The following is a 12351-nucleotide window of genomic DNA, read 5'->3' on the forward strand; positions in this document are numbered from 1 at the left end:
TCTCCTCCCCCCCCCTCTCTCTCACTTCTCTCTCCCCCCTCCCTCTCCCTCCCCCCTCTCCTCCCTCTCCCCTCTCTCTCTCTCCCCCCCCCTCCCTCTCTCTCCCCCCCTCCCTCTCCCCCCCCTCCTCTCCCCCCTCTCTCTCTCTCCTCTCCCCCTCGCTCGCCCCTCCCCTCTCTCACTCGGCCGCACACCTCTCTCTCTCTCTCCCCCCCTCTCTCTCTCTCTCCCCTCTCTCTCCCCCCTCTCTCTCTCCCCTCTCCCCCTCCCCTCTCCTCTCCTCTCCCCCTCGCTCGCCCCTCCCCTCTCTCACTCGGCCGCACACCTCTCTCTCTCTCTCGCCCCCCTTCTCTCTGTGATCTGGCTACTGTGCCGGTGTCCCTGGGCTGGGCGGGGCCGAGTGGGGGTGGAGCTGCCAATCCCGGATCGGAGAGGAGCGGGGCTGGGCGCTGCCTGCTCTGGGTATCGTGGGTCGTAGGATGGCCGAGGTGCGGAGGTTCACCAAGCGGCTCAGTAAGCCGGGCACGGCCGCAGAGCTCCGACAGAGCGCGTCTGAGGCGGTCCGCAACTCGCTAGTGGCGGTGAGTGTCCGGAACATCCCCCTCCCCATCCCTCGCCGGCTCCCACACTCCGGGCGTGGGGCTCTGGATGTCTCAGTCTCTGGTGTGTGTGTTGAACATGTGGGTGTCTGCCTCTCCCTCGCACTGTCTGTGCGTGTGTCTCTGTCTCTGGGTGTATCTGCCTGTGTGTGTGTCTCTCTCTCTCTGCCTGTGTGTGTGTCTCTCTCTGTCTCTGGGTGTGTCTCTCCCTCTCTCTGCTTGTGTGTGTGTCTCTCCTTCTCTCTGCCTGTGTGTGTGTGTCTCTGTTTGGGTGAACATGTGAGTGTCTGCCTGCCTGCCTGCCTATGTGTCTCCCCCTCTCTGCCTGTGTGTGTGTGTCTCTGTCTGTGTGAACATGTGAGTGTCTGCCTGCCTATGTGTCTCCCCCTCTCTGCCTGTGTGTGTGTAGGTACAATGCCTACTTGCTTTAACTGGCAGAATGCGATCCAGAACAGGCTCCAGATAAGAGTTTATTTCAATGTCTTTTGTATGGGTTGAATATCTGAAAGGCACGTATCCACACCCAGCCCTGGACAAGTGTGGTTATTCAAAGCGCCTTGTCTTGTCACTAATTTATATCGAGCACAAGGACATTGGCAATGTTTTTAACATCCAGTTTTCAAACCAAAATCATAAGAATTGTTGCTTGTTGGGGTATAAATAAATCACTTGTTTTGTTTCAGTTTCACTTGAGAGTTTTCCATAAATGCGTTGTGGCCTTTTTGAAGGTGTTGCTGGATTAATGCGATGGGAGAGTGTGGTTTTCAATCGACACTGCATTAAGCTGATGAGAAACCACTGTCAGTGGCACATGTACCCAGGAGGCCAGCTCCTCCAGGGGCTCGAACCAGCCCCAACAGTTCTGTGTCTCGCTAAAACTATGCAGTGGTGTCGTTTTCACTTCAGACACAGCTGGTAAACTACTCAGAGAATGTGTTTCCTAGTTGACCACTAAAGTTGCTCCAAGTCTTTGAAAGCTTGAACCAGTTGAAAATAGTTCAATTAGTGGTTTAAAAAAAGTGTCTAATGATGGAGTGCTATTAGTTTGTGATTCTGTTCTGTTTTTTGAACATTATGGGTGGGATGTTCATTAAATTAATTCAAGCCACAACCCCTGAATGAGTTTGCAGCCCGAGATCGCTGAGCTGCATATGCTCCCCGGTCCAGCCACATCTAAAATTTTAAAATTCTCATCCTCATGTTCAAATCCATACATGGACTCGCCCCGCTCTATCTGTGTAACTTCCTCCAGCCTTCTCAGAACTCTACCTACAGTGTCAGCTGTGGGTAGCACACTTGCCTCTGAGTCAGAAGGTTGTGGCTTCAAATCCCTTGAGCACATATATCCAGGCTGACGCTCCAGTGCAGTGCTGCACTGTCGGAGGTGCCATCTTTCGGATGAGGCCCCGTCTGCTCTATCAGGTGCACGTAAAAGATCTATTTAGAAGAAGAGCAGGGTAATTGTAATGTAGGGGAAAGCAGCAACCAAGTTGTATACAGCAAAGTTCAACAAGCAACTATGAGATAATGACCAGATAATCTGTTTTAGTTTTTGGTTGAGGGATAAATATTGCCCAGGACCCTGGGAAAAATTCCCCTGCTCTTCTTCGAATAGTGCCATGTGATCTTATGTCTGAGAGAGCAAACGGGGCCTCCATTTAATGTCTGACCTGAAAGATCTGTACAGACTAGATTTTGTGCTGAAGTCTATGGAGTTGGGCTTGAACCCACAACCTTCTGACTCCGATGCAAGAGTGCCACGGCTGACAGAGTGGGGCTTGGGAGGCCGGCCAGCGAGGGTGCTTACAGATTTCAACTCCAGAGCTGATTAAAGTGTGGATTTGGATTCTGGAAATGATGGGAATGAGACCGGGTTGAGGAAGGTGATTTGGAGGTGGTCTTGATCGTGGTGAGGATTTGGGGTATGAAGCTTAGCTCCGGGTTGAGTGAGACACTGGGGTCATTGACTGTCTGGTGGTATCTGAGCAAGCAGTCGGGTGAGAGGGGGTGGGGAGAGGACATTAGCGTCCTCGACCAGGCCAACATCCCCAGCATTGGAGCACTGACCACACTTGATCAGCTCCGCTGGGCAGGCCACATTGTTCGCATGCCAGAGACGAGACTCCCAAAGCAAGTGCTCTACTCGGAACTCCTTTACGACAAACGAGCCAAAGGTGGGCAGTGGAAATGTTACAAGGACACCCTCAAAGCCTCCCTGATAAAGTGCAACATCCCCACTGACACTTGGGAGTCCCTGGCCCAAGACCGCCCTACGTGGAGGAAGTGCATCCAGGAGGGCGCTGAGCACCTCGAGTCTCATCGCCGAGAGCACGCAGAAACCAAGCGCAGGCAGCGGAAAGAGTTTGCGGCAAACCAGTCTTTCCCTCAACGACTATCTGTCCCACCTGTGACGGAGACTGTGGCTCTCGTATTGGACTGTACAGCCACCTAAGGACTCATTTTAAGAGTGGAAGCAAGTCTTCCTCGATTCTGAGGGACTGCCTATGATGATGGGTGGGGGAGATGGAGTGAGAAGTTTGGGGATGAAGTATTTGGCAGCAACTGACTAACGATTGAATTTTTTGAGGAGGTAACCAGGAGGATTGATGAGTGTGTTTGATGTAGTTTATGTGGATTTTAGCAAGGCTTTTGATAAGGTCCCACATGGCAGACTAGTCACGAAAGTAAAAGCCCATGGGATCCAGGGCAAAGTGGCAAGTTGGATCCAAAATTGGCTCAAAGGTAGGAAGCAAAGGATAATGGTTGTTGGGTGTTTTTGTGACTGGAAGCTTTATCCAGTGGGGTTCTGCAGGGCTCAGTACTGGGTCCCTTGCTTTTTGTGGTATACATCAATGATCTAGACTTGAATATAGGGGGTATGATTAAGAAGTTTGCAGATGATACTAAAATAGGCTGTGTGGTTGATAATGAAGAAGAAAGCTGTAGACTGCAGGAAGATATCAATCAACTGGTCAGGTGGGCAGAACAGTGGCAAATGGAATTCAATCCAGAGAAGTGTAAGGTAATGCATTTGGGGAGAGGTAACAAGGAAATATAATACACATTAAATGGTAGGACACTGAGAATGTAGAGGAACAAAGGGACCTTGGAGTGCAGGTCCACAGATCCCTGAAGGTAGCAGGCCAGGTCGATAAGGTGTATAAGAAGGCATATGGAATACTTGCCTTTATTAGCTGAGGCATAGAATACAAGAGCAGGGGGCGGGGTTATGCTTCAACTGCATAAACCACTAATTAGGCCACAGCTAGAGTACTGTGTGCCGTTCTGGTCACCACATTACAGGAAGAACGTGATTGCACTGGAGAGGGTACAGTGGAGATTTCCAAGGATGTTGCCGGGAGTGGAGAATCTTAGCTATGAGGACAGATTGGATAGGTTGGGTTTGTTTTCTTTGGAACAGAGGAGGCTGATGGGAGATCTCATTGAGGTGTAGAAAATTATGAGGGATCTGGATATAGTGGATAGACAGGGCCTATTTCCCTTGTCAGAGGGGTCAGCAACCAGGGGGCATAGATTTAAAGTAATTGGTAGAACGTTTTGAGGGGAAATTTCTTCACCCAGAGGGTGGTGGGGGTCTGGAACTCACTGCCTCAAAGGGTGGTCGAGGTCGAAATCCTCACCACATTTTAAAAAGTACTTGGATGTGCATTTGAAGTGCTGTAACCTACAGGGCTACGGACCTAGAGTTGGAAAGTGGGATTAGGCTGGATAGCATCTTGTTGGCTGGCGCAGACACGATGGGCCAAAATGGCCTCCTTCCGTGCTGTAAACTTCTGTGATTCTATGGTCTTCCCCGTTTTTAATTGGAAGCCATTTTGGACCAGTCGTGACATGGTGTCAGACAGCACAGAGGTGGTGACCAGTTGTAGTTCGGCATTGTCAGCATTGATATGGAAACTGACCCCATGCTTGCCTGTGGGGAGCATCCAAATAAGGAAAAGGAGAATGACAGCTCGGAGTGCAGGAGATGTATGTGAGTGGAGTCAGGAGGAGAAGCTGTTTCTGGAGATGAGCTGGTTGGTCTATTAAGGCAGATTGTTTGTCTCTTCATTGGCTGTAAAGCGCTTTGGAATGTCCTGAAGTTGCAAAAGGCTCGATACAAATACATGTTCTTTCGTTTCTTCTTTCCTTCATTGAGAAATAGCGCAAGTCACCAAAAGATCAAAAGTCAGACAGAACAGCGAAAGTTATAGATGGAAGCCATTCATCTCTGTAGGTTGTCATGTTCGAAAATTCCAACCTGTGCTTGGCAGTTGTGTAATGATTAGATATGCTGAGTCTTTAGGGTTGAGCTGATAGAGAGATAACCCAGCCAGTAATGGAAGATTGAAGCGGAGCCGGCCCTCAGAGGCAGACTCTGCAATCTGAGGGAGGGAAGTGATGTTTCCATTTAGTTTGATCAATCTGCTCAGCAAGAACGGGCAATTTATAGGACACTGGCTCCAGGACAGTGGGAGAGGGCAGAAAGATTGTGACTCAGAGTTATATAGAAAATAGGTGCAGGAGTAGGCCATTCGGCCCTTTGAGCCTGGGCCACCATTCAATATGATCATGGCTGATCATGCACTTAAGTACCCCATTCCTGCTTTCTCTCCATACCCCTTGATCCCTTTAGCTGGAAGGGCCACATCTAACTTCCTTTTGAATATATCTAAGAACTGGCCTCAACAACTTTCTGTAGTAGAGAATGCCACATGCTCACAACTCTGAGTGAAAAAGTTTTTCCTCTTCTCAGTCCTAAATGGCTTATCCCTTATCCTTAGACTGTGACCCCTGGTTCTGGACTTCCCCCAACATCGGGAACATTCTTCCTGCATCTAACCTGTCCAATCCCGTCAGAATTTTATATGTTTCGATGAGATCCTCTCTCATTCTTCTCAATTCCATTGAATATAAGCCCAGTCGATCCAGTCTTTCTTCATATGTCAGTCCTGTCATCCCGGGAATCAGTCTGGTGAACCTTCGCTGCACTCTCTCAATAGCAAGAATGTCCTTCCTCAGATTAGGAGACCAAAACTGTACACAATATTCAAGGTGTGGCGTCACTAAGACCCTGTACAAGTGCAGTAAGATCTCCCTGCTCCTATACTCAAATCCTCACGCTATGAAGGCCAACATGCGATTTGCCGCCTTCATCGCCTGCTGTACCTGTATGCCAACTTTCAATGACTGATGTACCATAGCACCCAGGTCTCGTTGCACCTCCCCTTTTACTAATCTGTCACCATTCAGATAATCTGCCTTCCTGTTTTTACCACCAAAGTGGATAACCTCACACTTACCTACATTATACCACATCTGCCATGTATTTGCCCACTCACCTAACCTGTCCAAATCACCCTGCAGCCTCTTAGCATCCTCCTCGCAGCTCACACTGCCACCCAGCTTAGTGTCATCTGCAAACTTGGAGATATTACATTCAATTCCTTCATCTAAATCATTAATGTATATTGTAAATAGATGGGGTCCCAGCACTGAACCTTGCGGTACCCCACTAGTCACTGCCTGCCATTCTGAAAAGGACCCGTTTATTCCTACACTTTGCTCCCTGTCTGCCAACCAGTTCTCTATCCACGTCAGTGCATTACCCCCAATACCATGTGCTTTAATTTTGCACACTAATCTCTTGTGTGGGACTTTATCCAAAGCCTTTTGAAAGTCTAAATACACCACATCCACTGGCTCCCCCTTGTCCACTCTACTAGTTACATCCTCAAAAAATTCTAGAAGATTTGTCAAGCATGATTACCCTTTCCTAAATCCATGCTGACTTGGACTGATCCTGTCACTGCTTTCCAAATGCGCTGCTATTACATTTTTAATAATTGATTCCAACATTTTCCCCACCACCGATGTCAGGCTGACCGGTCTATAATTCCCTGTTGCTACTGCCTTTGGACTCCAAGAAAGAAGACCCGAGGTTGAAATGAAAGAAATGCATTCAAACTTTTCAGCCTTTGAAACATGTTAAACGAATGAAACTTGAAATTGGTAATCCCCCAAATGAAAGGGAAATGATATAATATGTTTCAATCATCGTATAAGGGAAGGGCTTTTAGAATAGACTGACTACAGTCCTAAACGCTTAGCGGCCAGTATATAAAAATGTATAAAATATATATTACAACACATTGAAACAGTGACTACTTTCGTGATACCCAGACTTTTTATTTAGGTTAAAATATCAGCAATTTAAATTCAAGTTCTGGAGCTTAGTTGATAAAGAAAAATTCCAGATTGACACATTCCCAGGGATCCCCTGTAAATACAGACCAACTTCTGGGGACCTCCTGTAAATACAGACACACTCCCGGGACAGCCTGTAAATACAGACACACTCCCAGGACCGCCTGTAAATACTGACGCACTCCTGGGGACCCCCTGTAAATGTAAATACTGACACACTCCCGGGGACCCCTGTAAATACTGACACACTCCCGGGGACCCCTGTAAATACTGACACACTCCCGGGGACCCCTTGTAAATACTGCACACTCCCGGGGCCCCCCTTAAGTACTGACACACTCCCAGGGACCTCCTGCAAATCCTGGCACACTCCTGGGGACACCCTGTAAATATTAATACATTCCCGGGGGCCCTCTATAAATACTGACACACTCCCGGAGACCCCCTGTAAATACTGACACACTCCCAGAGACCCCTGTAAATGCAGACCCACTTCTGGGATCCCCTGTAAATACAGACCCACTTCTGGGGATCCCCTGTAAATACAGACCCACTTCTGGGGATCCCCTGTAAATACAGACACACTCCCAGGGACACCCTGTAAATACTGACACACTCCCAGGGACCCCCTGTGAATACTGACACTCTCCCGGAGACCTCCAGTAAATACTGACACACACCCAGAGACCCCCAGTAAATACTGACACACTCCCAGAGACCTCCTGTAAATACTGACACACTTCTGGGGACCCCCTGTAAATACTGACACACTCCCGGAGACTCCTTGTAAATACTGACACACACCCAGAGACCCCCAGTAAATACTGACACACTCCCGGAGACCCCTTGTAAATACTGACACACTCCCGCGGACTCCCTGTAAATACTGACACACTCCCAGAGACCTCCTGTAAATACTGACACACTTTCCCAGGGACCCCCTGTAAATACTGACACACTCCCGTGGACCCGCTGTAAATACTGACACACTCCCGGGGACCCCCTGTAAATACTGACACACTCCCGGAGACCCCTTGTAAATACTGACACACTCCCGGAGACCCCCTGTAAATACTGACACACACCCAGAGAACCCCTGTAAATACTGACACACACCCAGAGAACCCCTGTAAATACTGACACACTCCCGCGGACTCCCTGTAAATACTGACACACTCCCAGAGACCTCCTGTAAATACTGACACACTTTCCCAGGGACCCCCTGTAAATACTGACACACTCCCGTGGACCCGCTGTAAATACTGACACACTCTCGTGGACCCGCTGTAAATACTGACACACTCCCAGAGACCCCCTATAAATACTGACACACTCCTGGGGATCCGCTGTAAATACTGACACACTCCCGGGGATCCGCTGTAAATACTGACACACACCCGGGGATCCGCTGTAAATACTGACACACTCCCGGGGATCCGCTGTAAATACTGACACATTCCCGGGGACCCCCTGTAAATACTGACACACTCCCGGGGGAACCCCTGTAAATACTGACACACTCCCGGGGAGCCCCTGTAAATACTGACACACTCCCGGGGATCCGCTGTAAATACTGACACACTCCGAGAGACCAATCACTCCTGACGACTCCCTATCCTCATTTCTGAATAACTCAAAGACATTAGAGGAAAATGTGTTGGTGCTGTAGATTTTTGATATTACACGGTATGTGCAGTGCAGAAACAGGCCATTCAGCCCAACAGGTCCGTGCCGGTGTTTATGCTCCCCACGAACCTCCTCCCACCCTCCCTCATCTCACCCCATCAACATATCCTTCCATTCCTTTCTTCCTCATGTTCTTATCGAGCTTCCCCTTAAATGCATCTCTGCTATTCGCCTCAACCTCTCCCTGTGGCAGCTAGTTCCACATTCTTACCATTCTCTGGGTAAAGAAGTTTCTCCTGAATTCCTTATTGGAAGTATTAGTGACTATTTTAAATTTTTGACCTTTAAGTTTGGTCTCGCCCACATCTTCTTCTCCACCCTGTCACACACCTTCATCATTTTAAAGAACCTATTAGGTCCAGCCCTCAGCCTTCTCTTTTCCAGAGAAATGAGCCACAACCTGTTTGGTCTTTCTCGATAGTTATAACTCTCAGTTCTGCTGTCATCTTTGTAAGTTATATTTGCACCTTCAACAGTGCCTGTGTGTCCTTTTCATAATACAGGACTGTGGCCGGTACTGCAAGTGTGTTCAAAATTCACACAGCAACAGAAACGGTGCGTCAGTAGGTCACTAAATACCACAATGTGGTGACAGACAGACAGATAGACCTGGGCACCATTACATGAATAATAAAATCCTCTCTCGTATTTTGGACATCCCATAGCACTCCCTTCGAAATGCAAAGTTGAATTCAGAGAATGTCTGCATCACTGATTCACGTCAGGTAGCAGGCAGTGATTGCCAGTTTAAAAAAAAAATTGTTATTGTAGATTTTGGTTTGCAGTCGCGACGGCCAATTTTTCTGTTTAAACTTGTGACCCTTCAATAAAAGTAATAGCTCATGCTTGGCTTCGATGTGAAATGCAAACTCGTGGCAGTGGGCAGTGACTGAGCCTGTTTCTGTAGTCAAAAAAGAAAGCCTTGCATTTCTATAACGCCTTTCACGTCCACCGGATGTCCCAAAGCGCTTTACAGCCAATGAAGTACTGTTTTGAAGTGTAGCTGGTGTTGTAATGAAAGAAATGCGGCAGCCAATTTGCACACAGCAAATTAGTTAGTTAGGCTAATTAACCTTCGGATTTGTAATCTTAATTTAATAAAAATGCCTCTATCGGTATTGCATCTGCTGGATGTTGAATATGATTTAAGCAACGAACAATCCTGAGTGAATTTAGATGCAGACTCTTGTGGAGCAGGCCTGCTATTCTTGATGACGAGTAGAAAGTTTTTCGTTTGATATATGTGAGTGTTGTCGGTAAGTTTAATGGTTTGCACAGATGTGCCCAGGAACATTGTTTAGCTGAGGGGCCATCTGTTGTAGCTTATGTGGAATATCACTCGACAAGCCCTCAGACATTACCAGGTCTCCCTACAATGACTGACAGTCGGAGTGCTCAAGGGGACCAGCGCGCATGAGGTCAGGAGCTGATTCAAGATTTGGTCTTTCCTATTTAGCTGCAGGGGATTGGAAGCCCTTGCAGTAGCCGATTGCCTGAGTGCTGGGCAGGACATTAGCTGTTGCTCGGAGAATAACTGCAAGAACATCTCGATTTAGTCTTTGGAGTTGCACTTAGTGCATTATGGCTCCTCAGTGGGCAGTAATCTGCATTGACTACTCTGCAGGCTGCGGTGTGATTGGGTAATGCTTTGCTGCCCGGCATTGATCCCCACAGGGGCTCGTGAGTTCGCTTTCCAAGCAGCCCCACCGAGAATGCTCCTCTATTGACAGAAAATGCATTTGCTGATTAACAAATTGACTTCCTCTGATGGTATTCAGTTAGGAATCGCAGGACTGAAAGTCTGCATCCTTAGGGAGGGAGGGATGATTTTGTGGAAAGATAGTAACCGGATAACTCACAACAAATTAAAAGCAGTCTGTTCCTTTATTTTATTGGAAAATAGTAGGAATCTGTTGATTCTCAGCATTGGTGCTAAGAATAATTTTGACATAACTGGCTTCATGCCACCCTCCTAACGGGGCAATATTAACATGAACTGATGGACTGTTTTTAAGGAGAAAATTGCCTTATACTGTTAACAGTGAACAATAGACCGAACAGGGGCTCCAGAGAATTCGCACAGGCAAACTAGCCGAGTCTCCGTGTTTCCCATTGGAACAGTCGCACAGAGGGACGGAATACAACAGTAGGTTAATGCACAATCCCTTGACCTCGGAGCAGCGTTTGAGATCAGCAAAATGAGTTTAACCCTTGGCCACTCAACCCACATTGGAAAGGATCACCAAGTCAGCCTTGGCTCAGTGGTTGTAGATTCAAGTCCCACTCCAGAAACTTGAGCACATAATCCAGGCTGACATTCCCAGTGCAGTGCTGAGGTGCCGTTTTTCGGATGGGACGTTAAACCGAGGCGCCATCTGTCCACTCAGCTGGACGTAAAAGATCACATTTTGAAGAAGAACAGGAGAGTTCTCCCTGTTGTCCTGGTCAATATTTATCCCTCAACCAACACCTAAAACACATGATCTGGTCATATCACATTCGTATTGCTATGCTCAAATTGGCTTCCATGTTTCCTACATGACAACAGTGATTACACTTCAAAAGTACTCCATTGGCTGTAATGTGCTTTGGCATGTTCTGAGACAATGATGGGCGTCTTTCTGTCTGACTGTCTTTCTTTCCTGTGTGACCTATTTTGACCTTCAACTTGGCTTCAAACCTCATATATTTTGTATTACCAAAATCGTTGCCTGCCTGCATCCCTACTTTGCCCACAGTATTGCTGAAGCCTGCATCCATGCCTTTATCATCTCGTGGCTCACCTTCTCCAAAAATGTCCTTGCTTCCACCCGAACTCCATCCCACTCAAATTCCAACTCGTCCACAACTCTGCTGCTCACATCCTATATTTTACTAAATCTGATAACCTGCTCCGATCCTCCCTCTGCATTGGTTGTAAAGTTTTTATTGACCGAAAACTCCATTGCACCTCTGCAACCCTATGTTCCTGCTCGCAGCCTGTGCGTGTCTGACTTTGTCCCACTGTGCGTCTCCCACCCTTCACCATCTGTGGCAGATTTCAGCCACCATGGCCCTACACTCTCGGCTTTCCTTCCTAAATGGCACCATCTTGCTCAGTCTCTGCTCTTTCAAAAGCCTCCTGAAAAACGACCAATTCTTAAGTCAACTCCTCGACTCTTACTGTCTCTACCCCGTTTCCCTTTCTCCACTTGCACAACTTGGGATGTTTTGCTACAGTTAAGGATGCATCACCTTTATTTGGACAAGTTCAACTCCCAGGCTGACTGGCATGGATGCTGATTCAATGGATGGTTGGAGGGGATCGTGCATTCTCCTCAACTGGAGTAGAATAAATCCATTCATGGAGATCTGTTGGAGGAGACTTCACTTCCTGATGAGCCTCTTTCATAGAAACATAGAAAATAGGTGCAGGAGTAGGCCATTCGGCCCTTCGAGCCTGCACCGCCATTCAATGAGTTCATGGCTGAACATGCAACTTCAGTACCCTATTCCTGCTTTCTCGCCATACCCCTTGATCCCCCTAGTAGTAAGGACTACATCTAACTTCTTTTTGAATATATTTAGTGAATTGGCCTCAACAACTTTCTGTGGTAGAGAATTCCACAGGTTCACCACTCTCTGGGTGAAGAAGTTTCTCCTCATCTCGGTCCTAAATGGCTTACCCCTTATCCTTAGACTGTGACCCCTGGTTCTGGACTTCCCCAACATTGGAAACATTCTTTCTGCATCTAACCTGTCTAAACCCGTCAGAATTTTAAACGTTTCTATGAGATCCCCTCTCATTTTTCTGAACTCCAGTGAATACAAGCCCAGTTGATCCAGTCTTTCTTGATATGTCAGTCCCGCCATCCCGGGA

General features: G+C 47.6%; 1 protein-coding gene across 2 annotated transcripts in view; it reads left to right on the forward strand.

The window, feature by feature from the left end:
- The first annotated feature begins 312 nt into the window (after positions 1–312).
- Positions 313–12351, forward strand: part of LOC139265766 (dedicator of cytokinesis protein 11-like) — a 304412-nt gene continuing 292373 nt past the window's right edge. For both annotated transcript variants that reach the window (XM_070883138.1, XM_070883139.1), the window contains exon 1: positions 313–581. In XM_070883138.1, the coding sequence (XP_070739239.1) occupies positions 480–581 (102 nt within the window). In that variant the 5' untranslated portion in view covers positions 313–479. The remainder of the gene's footprint in view (positions 582–12351) is intronic.

The sequence above is a fragment of the Pristiophorus japonicus genome, chromosome 6 (assembly GCF_044704955.1).
Source record: "Pristiophorus japonicus isolate sPriJap1 chromosome 6, sPriJap1.hap1, whole genome shotgun sequence".
In the NCBI taxonomy this organism is placed as follows: Eukaryota; Metazoa; Chordata; class Chondrichthyes; family Pristiophoridae; genus Pristiophorus; species Pristiophorus japonicus.